Source organism: Numenius arquata, chromosome 1 (assembly GCF_964106895.1).
Source record: "Numenius arquata chromosome 1, bNumArq3.hap1.1, whole genome shotgun sequence".
NCBI classification, from domain to species: domain Eukaryota; kingdom Metazoa; phylum Chordata; class Aves; order Charadriiformes; family Scolopacidae; genus Numenius; species Numenius arquata.
Genome location: NC_133576.1, coordinates 74,955,146 through 74,974,310, shown reverse-complemented (window position 1 = coordinate 74,974,310; position 19,165 = coordinate 74,955,146). Strand labels below are relative to the sequence as shown.

General features: G+C 43.1%; 1 protein-coding gene across 1 annotated transcript in view; it reads left to right on the top strand.

The window, feature by feature from the left end:
• The first annotated feature begins 3,438 nt into the window (after positions 1 to 3,438).
• The window catches only part of TMEM255B (transmembrane protein 255B), a 68,561-nt gene continuing 52,834 nt past the window's right edge, over positions 3,439 to 19,165 (top strand). Inside the window, exons 1-4 of the mRNA XM_074155988.1 lie at positions 3,439 to 3,499; positions 6,142 to 6,150; positions 9,387 to 9,529; positions 14,264 to 14,326. Of these exons, the coding sequence (XP_074012089.1) occupies positions 3,439 to 3,499; positions 6,142 to 6,150; positions 9,387 to 9,529; positions 14,264 to 14,326 (276 nt within the window). The remainder of the gene's footprint in view (positions 3,500 to 6,141; positions 6,151 to 9,386; positions 9,530 to 14,263; positions 14,327 to 19,165) is intronic.

Here is a 19,165-nt window from a genome sequence, read left to right as displayed (position 1 = left end):
TGATGAACCATACTGTAGTTGAACTCATTTTTCTCTTACCTCTAAGACTTTCCCCAGTCAAATCAACAGGGTGTGGAGTTGCTGTTCCCCTCAATTTCCTCTGCCTTTTTATAAAAAAAGAGGTTTCCTATTCTCTAGTAATAGTGCTTCACCTCCAACTTGGCTGATTCATTGAAAACATTGCTCAGGACTTGAAAAGATAGCCACTGATTCTTTCAGCATTTGGGGTGCAATTTTCCTGGGCCTGTCACAAGAAACAGCCCAAGTTATGCTTCTACTTCACATCTGCTGATGTCATCATTTACATTATCCTCACTTGCTTTAGATTCTCTGCCAATACCCTCATATAAAGAATTTTTTGATTGAAAACTGAGGCAATGTATTCATTCATGATTTGGAGCAACCTCAATTTTCATCCCATTCCTGGTGTTTAGCGACCATACCTCTTCCCTCTTTGAATCATTTTTATTTATATAGTTGAAGAATTCTTTGCTATCTGCTATCCTTTTCTTCGCAACATCTGGCTCAGGTAGATTTTTATCCATTCTTTCTCTCTGGTTCTGCAGTTTCTAACCCTGCAAACTGTAGCTCTCCTATTTCCTTTCCTGTAGGTTCACTCACTACTTAAATACCCTCTTTCAGGTAGTTACTTATCCATTAGGTCTACAGCTGATCTATTCCGATCTCTTTTAGGAGATGAAAGTGCTATACAGGATTTTTCATTTTGCACTTAAAGTAAGTCCATGATTCCTCCACATTCAAATGCTTGAAGTTTAGGTCCAGGCAGTCTCACAAGTCATTTTTCCATAGTTTCTTAATGTTTGCCCTCTGATATCCAGGATTGTAGGACCAGATCTATTTCTGACTCTCCTGAAATTTGCAGTGAAAAACATGAGCCTTCATCAAAGGTTATTTTCTGTAATAAAATCCTTTTCATTTACTGAAAAGAGTTCTAAAGCAACTTCCCTCTGGCCTGTTGGGTCTGTTCGGTGGCTGCTAGTAGAAAAAGTTTATTGCCTGTCACACCCAAGAATAGATATGATATTCGTTTTCCAAACTGCTTGGGGAATTAAAGTCTTCCCCAGCCCTCCCTGTTATTTAGCATTGGTGGAAATCTCTATCATCAGACCCTCAGACCTGAACCTGAGGGTCTTTATCAGATTTGGAGGCTTTTTCATCACTCTTATCCACGGTTACTTTCAAAGAAATGTTTTATTTGTACCATCACCTCTTCTGTCTTCTCAATCTATTGCTTCATTAATTTCTATTAATAATTACCAATTAATAGGTAGAACAAATACTACCTCTGTCCTAATTTTTCTATTTTCTTTAACCCCTCCAGGTTAGAGGAACGTTAAGGAGAAAAAAGGTGGCTTCATGGTCGGCCTTAGCTCCTGGCTTACTTGGCTTCACAGACTAGAGGTGGTACCTGAGAAAGTTGTCTCTTTCCATGTAACCATTTTCCAGGGAAATCAGCCAAAGACTGAAGAAGTTAAATACATACACATGTATACATTTAGATGTTTGAGCAAAAGAAAAACAAGAATGTTAGACTTGTGTTTGTTGCAAGTGGGAGAACACGCCTTAGTGTAAGCAAAGCTCTTGGCAGACTATCAAAAACATTGCCCACAAGAAAATGCTGTTACATTCTCTGCTGTGGAAATGTCCTGCAAAAGCAACAGCAGGCACCAAAACAGCACAGCAGCTGTAGGCTGTTTCTTCTCAGTTGTTCCCAGAGTCTTTCAGGAAGAAGTCACACATCCCTGCAGTTGGTAGCACTCGGATCAGCAGCTAGCAGTTCCTGGGTAGCAGGAGGACAAGTGGCAGCATCTGCTGTGAGAATGGAAACTGAGATGGAAGGAGGGAGCCAGTGAGGTTCAGAAATTGATAGCCACCATGTAAGAAAAATAACAGCTCTACAGTATCTGAGCACTGATGTTGCCTATCTTAGCCTATGCCTACCTTAACCTCTGTCTCCAAGATGCCTGTTATTAATTTTATTAATATTTCAGATTGCTGTGGTATTGTTTTTCTGATTGATATTGATTTATTTTCTTTAAAAAAAGGGAAGAGGAAAGCTGAAAGGAAAGCTTGATAATTCTGATCTCCACAATGTGACAAACTAGTGCACTGCCATAGGCCAAGAACAAATCCAGAAGTGAAGGCAAGCCTGAGACACAGGTAGAACACGTAATGAATTAAGTTATTGCCCACCTCACAAATGAAGACCTCGTCCTCGCCCCCTCCCTCCCACATACACACTCAAAGGTCAGCCTGGAGATGAGCTGCTCATGATGCCCTTGTGGCCAAGAACGCCAATGGTCTCCTGGGGTGCATTAAAAAGAGAGTGGCCAGCAGTTCAAGGGAGGTCATTCTCCCCTTCTACTCTGCCCTGGTGAGGCCACATCTGGAGCACTGTGTCCAGTTCTGGGCTCTCTATTTCAAGAAGGACAGGGAACTGCTGGAGAGAGTCCAGCGGAGGCTACGAAGGTGATCAAGGGAATGGAGCACCTCTCATGAGGAAAGGCTGAGAGACCTGGGTCTGTTTAGCCTGGAGAAGACTGAGAGGGGATCCATCAATGCTTATAAATATCTAAAGGGCAGGTGTCTAGAGGATGGGGCCAGACTTTTTTCAGTGGTGCCCAGTGACAGGGCAAGGAGCAATGGGCACAAACTGGAACATGGGAAATTCCATCTCAATATAAGGAAAAACTTCTTTAAGGATGACAGAGCACTGGAACAGGCTGCCCAGAGAGCTTGTGGAGTCTCCTTCTCTGAAGATATTAAAAACCCACGCGGCTGCGTTCCTGTCCAGCTTGCTCCGGGTGAACCTGCTTTGGCAGGGGGGTTAGACTAGATGATCTCCAAAGGTCCTTTCCAACCCCCACCATTCTGTGATTCTGTGCTATGGTGGGAGGAAAAGGGTGTCCAACTGAAACACGAGGAGAGCAGTGCCTTGTAAAGGAGAAACCGGAAAGCAGTGAGGAGATGGGCCCCCACCTGGAGCCGACCTGGGGGACTTTGTGACGCGTCTCAGTTTTTGGGCAGGGTGGGTGGACCCGGGCAAGGCGAGTGTGCGGTGCCTCAGGGACCCGGGGCCGAGAGACCCAGTGCGCCCGTCCACAAGGGAGCTCGTCCCGGGGGCCACCGAACGGCCGGTGAACGCGACCCCTCCAGCCCGTGGGGCTTTGGGCGGGCGAGGGCGGCAGGGCTGCGGGGACCCGCCGCCTTCAGCCGCGGGGCTGAGGTGGGGGGGGGGGGCGAGCATCGGCCGTCGCCACCGGCGCTCGCCGGGGGGCAAGCGCCGCTCGCCCCGCCCCGCCCCGCCACTGCCTCCCACCGCGCTCCCCCGCGGGGCGGGCCCGCCGGGCCCTCCGCACCCCGCGGCCGGCGCCGGCCGCAGCGCGGCGAGGCGCGGAGCGGAGGCGCCCGCGGAAGATGATGGCGCCGCCGCCCGCCCCCGCGGTATCGGGTCCTCTGGCCGTGCTGGACCCCACAGGTGAGCCCCGGCACCGGCCCCGCCGCAACTTTCCTGCCCCGGGGAGGCGGCGGGAGGCGGCAGCAGGACCCCGCAGTCCAGGCGAGGCGGGGAGGCGAGCTGGGGGCTTCCCCCGGGAAGGCGCAGCTGCCCCCGCCTGGGTTAACGGGGCACAAGCCGGGGCTGTGCCCCTCGGAGCGGGGACACCGGGGGATTTCAGCCTGTGCGGGTCACGCCGTCTGTCTTACTCTCCCTCCCTGAGAAAAATACCGATTATTTTTCTTTGAGCTTTCCGCCGCGCTTAATGAATCGCCGTGCCGGCGGTTTGGCATTGGAACGAATAGCTTTACGTGGGACGTTAATGGAAAATGAATGTAAATCCTCCTCTGCTGGATGAAAAGGGGCAGTTGCTATTGCAGGAGCGGGGTGCGGGGCTTGGCGGGGTGCCGGGCGGCCGGCGGTGACAGGCTTGTGGTCGGGTCGCATCCGAGCCGGGTGGCAGCCGGGTTTCCTTCCTCCGCTTTCTACGAATTGAGGGGTTCGTTGCTGAAGGCGATGCGCGGCTTGTACTGACAGCGCGCCTCCTGAAAAATTAGCGGCATACGCTAGAGAAAGGACAAACATTTCATTATTCCAGCGAGCTTCACTGAAGTCGAGAAATTGCAGAACTTATTGGTAGGAATGACTCTGTGTGTGTAGTGTTTGAAAGGATAGACTTCGCTGTGTAGCCAAGGATTGTAACAGCCAGTTAAAAAAAGTTATTTTTTTTTCTTAAATTTGGAGGAAAAATGGTATCAGTGTTGAAAAGGTAGCAGCGAAAGATGTGCTGCAACTTAAAAATGTTTCCAGGTAAGCAGCTGAAAAAGCAGAACGTATATCCTAGCTTTAAACTAGCGATTAGCTGCTCGTTACATTATTTATTAGTGAAACAATTGCTGCCAAAGCAATGAAGTCATAGCGGTACTGCATGGTATCACTTACTATAGCTATACGACATAGTATAGCGGGGTTTGTGGGTTTGGTTTTTTTGTTTGGGTTTTGTTGTTTTTATTGTTTTATTTTTTTTAAAGTAAAATTGTAAAAGAGTACAATAATGTTTCCTATGGTCTTGAATATGTAACACACTCGTGAATTCTTCCTCCACAAATTCCTAATAAAGATAAGAGATGTGCCTTAAAAAGTCTGCTATCTTGTGGCTTGAAACGAATGCTGTTGCATCTGGTTTAATTAGTTCAGCCCTCTGGACAAGTCAAGCATTTAATCAGAAAAGGGAAAATAATCACCAACAGCAGGTGTGAATATCTCTTTTAAGCACCTCAGTCCATCACGTTTAATTTTGGAAGGCAATGTAGAATTAATTCCATTTCACTGGCATAAACCTTTTTTGAAAATACACAATGAGAACTGTAGCCAAGAGAGAGATGGCACTGAAGTGAGCACTGCAGTAGTTAAAAATTATTAATTTAGCTGCAAAGATTTTCCCTTAAATATTTTCTTGATAGCAGCAAAGCAGCAGATACCTTTGATACTACACTCCTCTGTCTATGGTGAATTTCTGTTTAAATTATCTTACTGTGTATGGTTAATGCCACTCCCTGAAGCATGTCACAATTTTTAGTAATATTCATTAGATATTAAAAATGCACTGTTTTTTTCTGCTACAAAACTTTCTTCCCTTATCTTTTTTCATATTAGGATGCTAATGTACATTGGGCTGGGGCATTATTTGAAATCCATTGAATTCCATTTAGATCACCTTAACTAGATCAAAGAGGAAGGTATGAAATTTTGTGGTGCTAATATTCAGCAAATGTGATGGTGATCCCAGCAAATTGCTACATCCTGCAGCAATTCTTTCCTTGCAAAAAATCATTCCACACTTTTTAATAGACTTTGTGACATCTAGAGCTGGATTTTAAAAGGAGCAGTGAAGTTAGCAAAGTATAGGTGCCTTGGTCTAAATGTAGACTCCTTAAAAGTTAAATTGCAGCTCATATGCAAGTTTTCCAGAGTTGAGAGATGCTGTTTCACTTTATTCTTTCTTTCCTTTGACTGTCAGACTCATGCCATACCATGGACATGTTTCATCATAAATTTGTTTGTTCTCCTTTTCAACTCACCCTTTGCTTCATTCAAATCTAGACCCTACCATTCATCATTAGATCCATCACTTTGCAGTCTACCAGCAATCTGATCTATACCCTCCCCACGAAACCATTCATTTTCTGTAGTCTTCCTACAAATTAAATTTATCCCCCAGCCATCATGAACGGAGCATTGTAAATACAATTTTGTTTTCTGCAACTGATGAACGGACGCAAGGTTTTGCTGAGTCCAGCAGATCTTAGTCTTCAGGAGGCACTTTTTACTCTCTGGAGGATGATCTCAATTTCTCTCCTCAAGGGTCTTTCTCTCTCCCAAGGAGACAGCAGTCTGGTGTCTGTCCTCCTTGTCCTGGCAGTGTTCTCTTTCCTTCCGTTGGAGTAGTGGGGCTGAGTGGCTCAAGCAGGTACTTTGCTAACAGATATTTAGCACGCAAAGCAGAGAGTGTTTCTGGGACTGTTCCTTTTTGCGCACAATTTAAGTCTATGGCAGGCAGAGCACAAGCCAGTGATGTGGAAGCAGCATTACCTCTCTAATTTATCTCCCAACTTTTACTGTAGTGCCCACTGGTGCAGTATCAAAACTCAGTTAATGCGTCACTGGCCAAAACTGCTGAAGAATATTGCTGATAGAAGGAATAACATATTCACATTCTCTGTTGACCCTGGTCTCAAGCTCACACTAATAAGGATATGATGAGAAGATTTCTTTCTACATGCTTGATTTTTGGTATACTAGAGATAAGAGTTTGAAGCTATAACTAAATTGGAGTAAGGTCCAGACTAAGAGTTTATATGTTCATTCTGAATCATTGTTAAAATGTTAAAGGGGCTAAATGTCAAAATTATTCTGAGAGTCACTCCAGTATTAAAAAATTGGAAAGTCAATACCCTACATTGACTGTCTCCTGCACTACAAGAACGTCACTGTTGGAAGAAAATTCAGCTTAGAAATACTGACAGCAACATTTCCTCTGCTCTTAATTTGGCTGTTCTTGTATATGGTCAGCCTTCGGTCCAAGCCCTGCCATAGAGAGTGTCAGGGAAGAAGGCTGGGCCAGCCCCTCTGTCTGTGCTGTGGACAGGGATCCTGAGGGAACAGCCTGACATTGGGTTTTGGCTGGTAGATACAGTAAAAGCAGATCCAAAAAACTGCGTGGCAACTGCTACAAACACCAGTAAACAAAAGACTCGAAAAATCTTGGGAGCCAACATTACTGAAATAGCAAAGGGAGCTAATAGTAGGAGCCCTTTGCAGCTGTAGCTTTTTTCATCTGGAGATACTACGCTGCTTTACAAATATTACTTAGGGCAGGTTGGACCCTTAGTTTATCTCCGTGCGATCTGATTAACCTTTGCCAGTACAGGTGTTACTTTGAGAAAAATGTGGAGGCTTGTCTCCTCAGACACTTTTCATAAAAGCAGACATTCAGTGATTTCAGAAACACTTGACTGAGGAGCATCTGTTCCGTTGACTTTCAGAAGGTTTGTGTTCCTACATCCTTTTAGAGTGTGTCTACATTGCAGCTGCAGTTTTATAACAGTGGATATGAACACACATACCCAAGCCACCTTTAGTCTAGCTGTCTTGACTATCACAAAACCATTGAATAATTCAGGTGGGAAGGTACCTCAGGAACTTGCTAGTCAAACCTTCTGCTCAAAGCAGGGTCAACTATGAGGTCAGACCAGGTTGCTCAGGGCTTTTTGTGGTTGGATCTTGAAAACCTCCGAGGATGGAGACAACACAACCTCTTTGGGCAACCTGTTCCGATGCTTGACTGTCCTAATGTTGAATTTTTTTCTCCATATATCCAGTCTGAAACACTTAATGTGTTTCAGTTTATGTCCACTGTCTTTTGTCCTCCTGCTGTGCACCACCATGAAGAGCCTGAGTCTGTCCTCTTGACAACCACCTCACAAGCACTGGAAGACTACTACTAGCCCTGACAAAAGCCATCTCATCTATAGGCTGAGCAAGCCCTGTTCCCTCAGCCTCTTCTCATACAGCAAGTATGCCAGCCCCCGACCTTCTTTGACATCCTCTGTTGAATTCACTGCAGTTAATTGATCTATTTCCTGTACTGGGGGCCCAAAACTGGGTCTAATATATAATATGTGGTCTAAAAAGTTATGAATAGTGGGGTGTAGTTACTCCTCTGATCTATTAATGATGCTCCTGTTAATACAGCCCAGGATGCTGTTGCCAGGGCACACTGCTGGTTCCTGTTCAGCTCACTGAACACCAACACCCTCAGGTCCCTTTCAGCAGAGCTGCTCCCCAGCCTGGCTGTCCCTTACCTGTATCATTGTAAGGCGTTGTTCTTTCCTTTGCTCAGGACTTTGCATCTCTCTGTTGGATTCTGTAAGGTTTCTGCTGGCACATTTTTCCAGCCTGCCTAGATCCCTTTAAATGGCAACCCTGCCCTCCATGGCATTGACTGCCCCTCCTGGTTTCGTGTCATCTGCCAGCTTGATCAGCAGGTATGCCAGCACTTTCTCTAGGTCATTGATGAATACACTAAATCGGACAGGTACCAAGACAGACTCTCATGGTAGTCCACTTGCTACTGGCCTCTAGGTAGAGTACCATCTATTAACCACTCCCTCTGAGCCCAACAATGCAGCTGATTTTTTAACCATCTCAACTGAGTTATGAGAATGTTGTGGGATACTGTGTTAAAAGCCTTGCTAAATTTAAGGTAAAAGACATCCACTGCTCCACACGTCCAGTCATTTTGTCATAGCAGGCACCTGGGTTGGTCAGACGTGATTCGGCTGTGGTAAATCCACGCTGACTGTTGCCAATCACCTTTTCTTTATGTGCCCAGAAATGTCTTACAACAGGATTTGCTTCATAGTTTTGGTCCCAGCTTCCCAGGAATCAAAGTGAGGTTGTAATTCCTTGAGGCTTGTAATTCCCCAAATAATCATTTTGGCCTTTTTCAAAGGTAGGTGGAGCATTTGCCTTTCTTCAAATATTTGGGATTCCCCAATCTCCATGACTTTTCAAAGGTGATAGAATGCAGCAAGGACATCAGATATTATTTAAAATCTGGTAGACATATTGAATGGATCATTTTAGTTTATGGGAAGGGCAACTGATCTGTGGAGTTACATCTGACGTTTTCTTTCCCCTCTTGCCCATGTCAACTGGCTGCATTGAAAGAACTGCCTTTAACCCCGAACACTTGGTGAAGAAATGATTGATAATGAAGAACCTCTCCGTTTCCATGCCCCAGTGACCCTCCATGGATTAACAGGGAATTGCCAGAGACAGGCAGCTGGGGCAAAGGCTGGAGGGGAGATGTCTGGAGATGTCTGGAGAGTCTTATGAATTATTTCTTGATCTTTAGCAGGAAGACTTTGTACGTGCAGGTGAAAGACTTGCCTAAGCTCAATAGATGATAATTGTCTTCAGTAAAGTTGCACTTACGTAGGTAACTGTTTAAGGCGTGCAGGATCTGACTTAGGGATGTGAGCAACACTTAATTATAAATGTTACTGAAGACAAGGCATAATTATCATTCTCACTGACTTTCAGTTCAGCTTATTAAAAACTCATCTCATGTGTGTACCCAATGCGTGTGTATTAAGTTGTGCTGAGCTCTAGCTAACTCTGTGGTTTTTAATTCCCCCTGTTGTCTGCCAGCTCTTTTCCTTAGTGGGAGAACAACGATGGGTTAACACCAGAAAAGATTAACAAAAGAAAATCTTCTGTTATTTTGTGTTTGTTCTACCATAATTGCAATGAAAAGCTCTCTCTCTCTCTTTTTTTTTTCTTTTTGTCTCCCCACTCCCTCCAGGACAATTTGCAAAAAGGAAGAAGACTTCCCTTTGGTTCACAGTCGCTCTGCTGGTAGTGTCTGTTTTCATACTGACCATAGGTCTGGCAGCTACCACAAGAACAGAAAATGTTACCGTGGGAGGCTACTACCCAGGCATCGTTGTGAGTAAAGAAACCTATTTTAGATTATTAGGTACCGACCAGATTAATTATTATCAGCTGGATACAGGAAGCTCTGATTGAATGAAAAAAAGAAGAAAATTCAGTCCTATGGCATTGAATAAAAAAAAAAAAAAAGAAAATTCAGTCTTGTTGCATTTCTTAGGATAGAGGTGCTCCTTTGTTTTGATCTAGTTCTAAGGTGTGATGAGGTCGGGGGATAAACTCTGTTTTTCTGTAGTGCCCCAAAAGAGAGGCTGTTAGGCAGCACAAGGGTGTCCAGGCTGCAGTGTGCTGGGCTTGGGGGACTATGTGAGAACCTGGGCTTGACATCCCACTGATCTCTGTTAAATGTGGGCATGTAAGTAACTGGACGGTAAGCATGGGATAGATTTAAAAGCCCTTTTAGAGGTTTACTACATTGATGAAATGTCACTTTGGTCTTGTGTCCGTGTGCCAGGAATTCTGCTGGGTCTGTTGCAGGGAGAGGTCTGCAGATGGGCATATGGAACTTCTCCCTGCAGCCTTCCTAACATCTTCTTGTGCAGTCTTGCTTTCAGTCCTCTTGTACAAGACCCCGTTCTGAAATCCTTGGTCTTGTTTTTGCCTTGGGAACAGACTGCTTAAACACGTTCCTGCACTGGGCACAAGGTTTGAGTTGCATCTGCTTTGTCCTGTGGTGCCAATTCAACTCCCTTTCTGATCCTCCTCCTTTCTGATCTCAGAAGAAGAGATCATACATATCCAAAAGGGTGGAAAACCCCTGGAGGCAAAAAGTTTTTTGGGATACCTGGTCTTGAGTTTTAAAATAGAGGAGTACGGGCAGCAAATAGAGAAAGGCCCATCTGCCTCGTTTGGTCTCCCCAAGCCAGCCAAGAGGAGGCAGAGGGTGCAAGGTGAAGGAAGAAACTCATGCACTTAGAGTTAGGCACTTACTTAGGTATGTGTCTCCAACATGACTAAAATCTGTTGTAAGGTGCTGTACTTCTTGTTCTCTATGGAATGAAATGCCCAGAAAAGAGGGATATATATCTTTTAACACTGTGCATACATTTTGCACTGTCATTAATAATTTGTGAGTTAGAACTGTTCCTCCTAAGCAAATCCTCTTACATCTTAGTGTCATGCTGAGAACAGGTCTTTCAGAAAGATAATTTTGGGATAATGATCTATAGGGAGTGGTGTTTTAAAAATAGAACAAAAAGTAGTTCCAAGAATAAAACCTTAAAAGAATGAATTTTCCTTTCATTAAGCTAAAATAGATAGATTAATACTGATAAAGGTCTCTTCTTTTTCTGTAATTTGAATTAAAATGTTTTAGAAGACCATGTTAGCTGCATTCATTTCCTTGAAAGAACTTTAATTTTTAAACTATTGTCTTTAATAAGTGTAATAAGTAATAAACCTATGTGCATAAACCAGTTTAATTCAGCATTTAGTTTCTTTTAGAAATAACACAATGTCTATTCACTCATTTGAAAAGTATAATCTACTCAAATATTTTTTTTTAAATCTTGGAGTCACTATTAATAACTAGAGAGAATAGCTGGAATTTATAAGAACACTTTGAAAACAAAACTTTTTATTAATAATTTTGCCCCTCAGAAGATTGTTGGAGCCAAATCATTTTCATAAAATTCAGAATTCTTTTTGTGCACATGTGATGGATCATTGAAGTAACTGAGAGTGAGTGACGGGTAATTGTTAGTGTAAACTTCATTGATGCACTAAATATCCCAAACATTTAGCAAGAGTTAAAGGTGCTACGCAAATCTTGCATGATATCTTGCCAAAAGCGTAGACAGAGGTGTATGATGGCATTGCTGTGTTCCTGCCAGAGGTTATTGACTCCAGTGCAGCACTGGCAGGTGGACTATGGGGTGGCCTCTCTTCTACCTCTGCGCAAAGTCAGCCACCTCTTTCAGGATGAGCTGAATAGCCCTCAAGAGGTGCTTCTCTTCTCCACTGACGGTAGAGGGAGCTTAGGAAACCAAGAGGGCACCGATCCCAAACTTCTAGATGCCTAAAGCTAGGGGACTGAATTCAACGCCACCTATTTAGGTTGGAACTCGATGATCTTTAAGGTCCCTTCCAACCTGAACCATTCTATGATTCTGTTTAACAGCTGGGATCAAAGAAAAGAAAGATTATGAGGACAGATAGTTTTAATTACAATTAAAAATAAGGTCTAGTTCTCATAGAATTCAGTAGTAAAATACTAACTTCAGAGCTGATAGGTGAGATCTAAATCTCCACTGACCTTAGGTAAGGGATTTTGGTCTTAAAAACCATGCAGAATTGGTCCCTATCTTGCAAACACCTACAAATGTGAGTAAGACTATCCACTTGCATAGATTTACTTGCATCTAGAAGCATTCGCAGAGCAGGGCTTTAGGGCTAGATCCATAATATAATTTGGTCTTCTGCTTAATTCATATTGGCTTCAAGATGAGATAGGTGCCTTAAGTTCTCTGCCTTTGTGGTCACTTGTCACTTATTTGGAAAAAACTTTTTACTGAAGACATTTTTACAGTGGTAGGTATTATCTGCATTTATGCATCCAATATAATTTAACATAAAATATTTCTGTGTGTAGATGAATTAGTATAATGTTCCACTTTGAGAGGTGTCTGCGTTTAGTAGATTACTGCTTGATCATCAGTTTGGGTTTAGGGCTGTCTTTGTGGGACAGGCTGCAAAGCCAGAGTTGGAGCTTCTCCAACCTCATTTCCTTATAAATATTGTTTATACTGAAATATTTAATGTCACTTCTCTATGACTACTGCTTGTACTATTTTCATTTGCTATTTTTATAATCTTTCAACCAGGAGTCTTACAGTGTCCAATTGTCCCAGTCACCATACTGACCTGGACTCCCAGAGTTCCCAACCCAAAATCTATTGTCTAAACAGACAAAAAAAGCAGTGCATATGGCCCTAAACCAATCTCAGCAATGCTGTGGCTTACATCGTGATCTCTATCTATGGTCCTGCTCCTTCTGATTTAATTGCTACTGTTCCGTATTTGCTCATTTTTTCTTCACATGGATAATATTACTCCTCTCTGTGTTCCCTGCATCAGCCATAAATGGGGCTTTATGGATGGCTCCTGTTGGGATGAAAAATGGGGCTTGGAACCAGGTGTCATTTTGATGTAGTTATCTTAATGTACAAAGTTGCTGTCCCCTGAACAGAGTGTCCTTGCTCACGGTTCCAAGTCTCTCTCCTATTCAGCTGTCAGCATGGATGCACTTAGGCACTCTTTCTTTTTCAAAGCCTCTGCTTTTAGTGCTTGTGCTTCCCTTTCACATAAATCTTCTCAAAGCACTCTATAGCAAATCTCCTTTTCCTACATTTGCTTTCTTGAGAGGGAGTGACAGATTCCTGTTGTGACACTGAGCGAGTAAAAGTGCTTGCAGGAGATTTGCTTTCTGCTGTGAGCGGTTGTGCGTAAAACAAGGAGTTCATGGGCATTGCTTAAGCCCTTGGCTGGGACACGTAGTCCTTAAAAACTTAACTTGTGCTTGGAGGAGAGGCTCTCAACCAGATTCAGAGTCCTTGCTCCAGACAGGGGCTTAGATACCTTAGCAGACACGTCATGCCCTGTCCATGGGGTGGGTGGGGTGGGAGCAGAGGGGTTGACTGGGGGTGTATCTGGGCATGGCAGAGTGTCAGCCCTAGTGAAGAGGGGAGCAAGGAGTGTGGAAATGGTGGGGGATTGAGACTGAGGTGACTGCAGGGCAGCTTGTGGCCAGGCAAGGCAAGGAGGGAGCTCTATGGAAAGACCCTGTTGACACCTGCTCTCCTGCTGTGGCCGCTTCTGAGTCTGTTGTCAGCTACATCTCAGGTGTGTGGCACCAAGGAGACCCCTTTTCTCCAAGCCCATGTGAGCCCAGTGGGAATCCTGACTCCAGGATGGTCTGGTGAAAGGTTGGTCTCACCTGTTGCTGCTTTACCTCGTGTTAACCACGAATCCGAGGAGTTTCTACCTCTTCAAACCTCATCATAAGGAGGAGGCTTTTCCTGCCAGCCTGGCATTGAAGCAGCACTTGTAGGAACAGTACAGCCAGCTTACTCCAGCGTCCCTTCCTCCTCTCTCTCCTATTGATGCTGCAGCTGTCCCATGTTGAAACTAACTATACTGGTCCTTTTGATGTTTTACCAAGGACTTTTTCTGGGATGTGTGGTAGTCACTCATAATCATTGAAGTCAAACACAGTCATAGATAGTGATAGGTAGTCATTAAAGTCAAACAAACCCAACCTGAAAAGTTTGAACTTGGGTCACTTGCATAGCAGCAAGACATCCATTTTTTGAGGAAAGCTGTTTATCTGCAATTGCCTAAAGCTTTACAATTTTCCAAAATAATGATGTATGGGCCAAATGTAAGTGTTGTTTTCTCCTACTTCGCTTGATTTTTGCTTTGCAGTGTGTAAAACTCTGCATGACTATGGTAACAATGGCTAGCTTATAGGCACATATGTCCATACAGGCTTCCATTGTATTGTATTCATGTTGTAACATGACAAGTTTCGCTCTGAAATACCAACTAGCTGCAGTTATGGTCATTCCCCATTACATTGTAAGGTTTATGTCCAGCAGGTGTGTGGCTCCTTTCCCCTGACCCACCACAGTTAGCCCATCTGTATGATATATCAGCTCAACACTATAATGCTTTGGTATGTTGACCAAATAAACTGACTTCACGTGTTTCTCTTGGTTTTGTTCTTTGCCTTAGCTTGGCTTTGGATCTTTCCTAGGGATTGTTGGCATCCACCTGGTAGAGAACAGAAGACAAATGGTAAGCAACAGCCCTTTTTGTTTTCATTTTTTCATATCAGAATGTCTTAGAAACACGGAAAGCAGGGATTTCCAGTTGACGTAAAACTGCTGCATCTGCCTCAAAATGTTGTCATTTGTTTCACTATTTCTGAGAAGTTTCAGAGAAGCATGAATTGGCCAGCAAGTCCATCTGTACAGAGTAAGGGGTGGTTTCGCTTCTGACGGGAGCAGCCTACATTTTTTTACTGAATTACTTTCCTGCTGGTTTAGTGAGTTGAATCGACCAGGGCAGGGTCAGACGAGTGCCAGAGCTTGGCCAGGACCATGTAGCTGGGAAAAGGACAGGGAGAGACACCAAACACATGGGTCATGACAGTCTGGGCAGCAACAAGCCACATAATCAGCTCAACCATAACAGGTGATATCATACTGCATAAGAAATTTAAGTCAGGAACACTTTCCTGAAACTTTGTTTTGAAAAGAAGAAAAAAAACCCTGAGCTCTTCATATCAAGATTCCCTGGCTAGGTCAGACAGGAGCTGACGACCCTGTATAGTTTGTTTTTAGATTAGCTTGGCTTTACAAACCCCTTGCTTTTATTTCTGTGAGGAAGTCACAGAAAGTCCTTGGGGCACCTGGGTAAAGGAAAGTCTGTAGAACCGGACTTGTGGAAAGTCTTACACTTTCCTCACTCTTGGCAAAAAATAGCTGAGAATAGTGTCTTGGTTGAATAACAGCACGTCTAATGTGCACTTTACAGTAGACTGATTATAGCCAAGCATCATGAAATGTGATTAATTTTATAACTCAGAGCCTTCACTGGTGGAAATCAAGAGTGGTGTTAAGCTCAGAGGAGGAAATGATGGATTTACCTTGCTTTTTATTAATAAGTAGCTACTTCACTTACAAGTAGTCTGCTGTGATTCCCTGTTTTCTTCTTCTTCATAAACACAGTCTTGTTGTCACTATTTGTAGACACTCTTCTGTCATAATATCACTTTTTTTCATTGCCTTTAAGTTTTGGTTATGTATTTGTAAGTATTCCTCTGCTTTTAACTTTTGTTTCTAGCTGGGTTTCCCAAAGGAATGAGATTTATAAAGCCATGATGTTTGTCTGTGTCTCTCTGTTCCCCATTCCATTTTTTGAACGCGGTGACTAATCTCAGGCAAATTCAGCAGGGAGGTAGAGACTTCAAAGGTGTGCAATTCCTTCAAGTTTGATGAAAATTCACAGGTGGGTAGAGGAGAGAATTATTAATTAGTTCCCCCATGGCGGTAAAGGCTGCAATGTCAGCTCACCTCTTATTAAACACTAGGGAATCCAAATGGGACATGACCTGGGAGGGACAAATCTGCAGCAGGCCAGGCCTCGTTAATTTTGCTACTAACAAAACAGCTTATTTGTTTTTTAAGAACTATTGCCCCTGATTTCTACATCAGGGACCAGGATGAACAGCAGGTTCCAAGTTGCAGACTCAGTAGTGGGCAGATGAAAATAGCTTTGTCTTCCACAGCATTTATGCTGCTTTACTAACAGGTTAACTTTTAAGGGTTGTTTTATCTTTCAGTTTTCCTCTATTCTGCCTCTTAGTTTTCTATCACTTCTGTCCTTAGCAGAAGGTAAAGTGGCTGAAAAAGACATAAGGTGGGTAAGCAGCAGGTAAACCATGTAATACTCAAGGTGTTGTGTCATTTATACAAGGACTGTGGAGAAATAAGCATCCAGCATGTTTGGTATTAGTGCCTGTGTGCATTTCCCAGCATGGGACAAGGAAAAGTGCTTTCTGCTAATAACACTTAGTGATGATCTGGCTGTTGAAAGATTGGGTTTCTGGGGAACAGACCAATAAAATAACTTGAAAGTTTAGTTATGCTTCTTGACGAGTACCATCCACATTGGGCTAAGCCTTTTAACGCTATCTTTGCTAAGACTGAGCTGCTTGTTTTTAAACATTACGGAAATGAGATTGAAAGGGTTTATGTCATACTACAGCTGAGGGCAGCAATTATTCCCTGGAGTGTAACTGAGTATATTCGGTTGAAAGGGCTTAGAGCAGCTTTAACAAATTTGCAGCCATCAATAAGATTGTAAAGACTTATACAAGCACAGATATGTAATAGAAATGTCATATTCCTGTAACTAAAAATTCTATGCATTGTAGCAGGACAAAAGGGGGTGGGAAGGAAAGGAAATTGTTTACTCAATTGCTTCTATTTTAACTGGACTTCCTTTGAGCAGTTACTGCAGTATAATTTGAGTTTAATTTTTTTTAAATTGAAAATGAATGTAGATTCAATTACGCTAGAAAAAAAACCCAAACCTATTTTAAATTGACCTTTTCTCCATAAATCTATTTCTCTTTATGTCTTGAAGTTCTACTTCCTTGTGACCCATCCTCTGTAAGTCCAGGTTTAGTCATGGTTGATGAAATGCTAAGTGCAACACGAAATCTGTAATGGTTAGCAGAACTAGTCCAGCAAATATCCAGCACTCAATAAATGTGAGTATGGGGGTTGAGAAAGAAGGAAAGCACAGTTAGGCAGAATGGACAATGGTTTGTTCTTAAAACACAACGTTAATAATGTTGCACCTCTTTGACCTCATTCTTGGCATCCCAGGGCCCACAGCAGGAGTCGATTGTGCTGACCAAGGTACAACCCTTAATTCAAAGGAACTGCCGCTTGCAGAAGCAGGCTCTGCCTCATTGACTGGTGTGATTTCACTTCACCTCTTAGCAATCGTGCTTGGCTCTGCTATGCAGAACTTGTCACCAGCAGAAGAAAATTTCCCTTTGACTAAAGATTTGCACTGATTAGAGATGTTTCTCACTGGCAAACAGCAGAAATTGAAGAATAATGTTTTGCTGTCCCTTTTTGCCTCTCTTGCCCCCTGCAAAGCAGGTCGTGGATCGAAGAACAGAGTATAGCTGTACGCTGTTTTGTTCCAAAGTCACAGTTAGTCCAGCCGGATAGTGGAAAATATGATGCTGCTCAAATCAAATGGATTTGATTGTAAGACATGAAGTGTCCTTGCTTGTTTGCCTGCTTGCCATCTCCTCATGTTACAGTACAAAGTATTTCCAGTTAGAAAATGAGATGCTGAAGTTGCATACAGAGGTGGGGAAGGCTGGGGGCACGGGGGGTTTATGGCAGCAGAGCTGAGCTGTGAGCAGTAAGCAGTGCTGGGGGAGTGCTGTAAAAGGTTTCTCCTCAGATAAATGTGGAGGTGGCATGACCCAGCACCCAGAAATGAAGCACTCTCTAAATGTGCAATGTCGCTAAGACACCACGCATGTTGTTTTAGCTAACCCAATAGATAAACCAAGTGTTGGCTCACAGTTTCCACTTGCACATCTTTCCAATGGCAGTCTCATCAGGCTGTGCTGTTCACACGGCTGAGAATGAGCATGCTGAAACTGTGGTGCCTGCAAGAGTGATGGGGAGATGCATGGGCACCATAATAACTGTCAGGGTTTTGAACACTGGCAATATCACAGTGATTCCTGCAAGAACCCTCCGTAGGGTTGTGGGAGTCACCCCGACAACAGCACAGCTACGCTAGAGAGCAGCAAAGGCAGGAGGGGAGTGGGAGAAGTTACAGGAGCATAAAGGACACAGAGAGGACAGGAGGGGTCAGAGAAGCAGGAGTGACCCCTCGGGAGGTGTGAGTTAGCACAAACCTCGGTAACCCTTACAATGAAGACAGTTGCCTGCAGCAGGTCTGAGACCTGATTTCATCCATTTCATTGTCTTGCTTTTGTTTCTTCCTCATGCTAACACACAGTTAATTTTCTTGCTGACATGTCTAGGACATACTCAGATATAAATCTAATGCTCAGCTGGCTAAAGTTGGTCCTTGACTTGTTCAGAGAAATGGTTGTAGTGATTTTAGCCGAGGAGATGCTTCTGACAAAAGCAGAATATGAAAACAGAGGGGAGGTTAAAACATGGAGCTCTGCACACAAACAGAAAAGGCAAAGCTATTTCTTCAGACTTCTCAAGGGATGCTAAATTTAGGTGCCTTAATATGCTTGCTTCCCAATCTCTGTCAACAATAATTAGATTTCAAAATAAGTGCTGAAAAGCAACTATAGCAAAAGTTGGAGAAACAAATCAATAATTTTCTCTTCTGTTTTTAGTTGATAGACTTCCCTGACAGTGCATGTGTTCCTACCCTGTGTTGAGATTTATGTGAGGTAGTATTTCAGTATTATCTCTGATTATTTTCTTGCCACAAGAATTTGCGTTTGTTTCAGAAGAAAAGTTTTTTTAAAGGAGTTACACGTGTGAGCCAGTTTTCAGAACTGTAAGAGCCAAACCTCTTTTCAAAACCATTGTATCTTGTAAATTGGTTATATCCATCAGAAAATGCCCACTGGACATTTTGTGAAAAGGTGGTGGTTATTAATATGTACACCAAAAAAAAGATACTGATATGGATATCTACTCTGTTCAAACATACTGTGCTTCATCTAATTTTTCATGCAAATCAAACATCCTGGAAGAAACTGGCTTTAGTGCAGATTTTGATCAAAGGTGCTATTTGCTGATAGATTCCATATCACATATTAATCAAATTAAAGCTGCTTGTTTATGTAAAAAGAAAACCCATTACGATTCTGTAGATCTCCTGAGACTGTCTATGCTCCCGCACAAATGAATGGAAGAAGTCTTTATTATAGTGCAAGGGAAATGCAGATACTGTAAAGGCAATCGGTGTCATTACCAAAGTATTATTTCTCCCTTGAACTTAGGCTTCAATATCTGGGATATTTTTTAATAGTTCTTTGAACTTTTGCATTTAAATTGAGGATTTACAATTTATTATAAATATCCACTGACACAGAGAGGTCTTCCT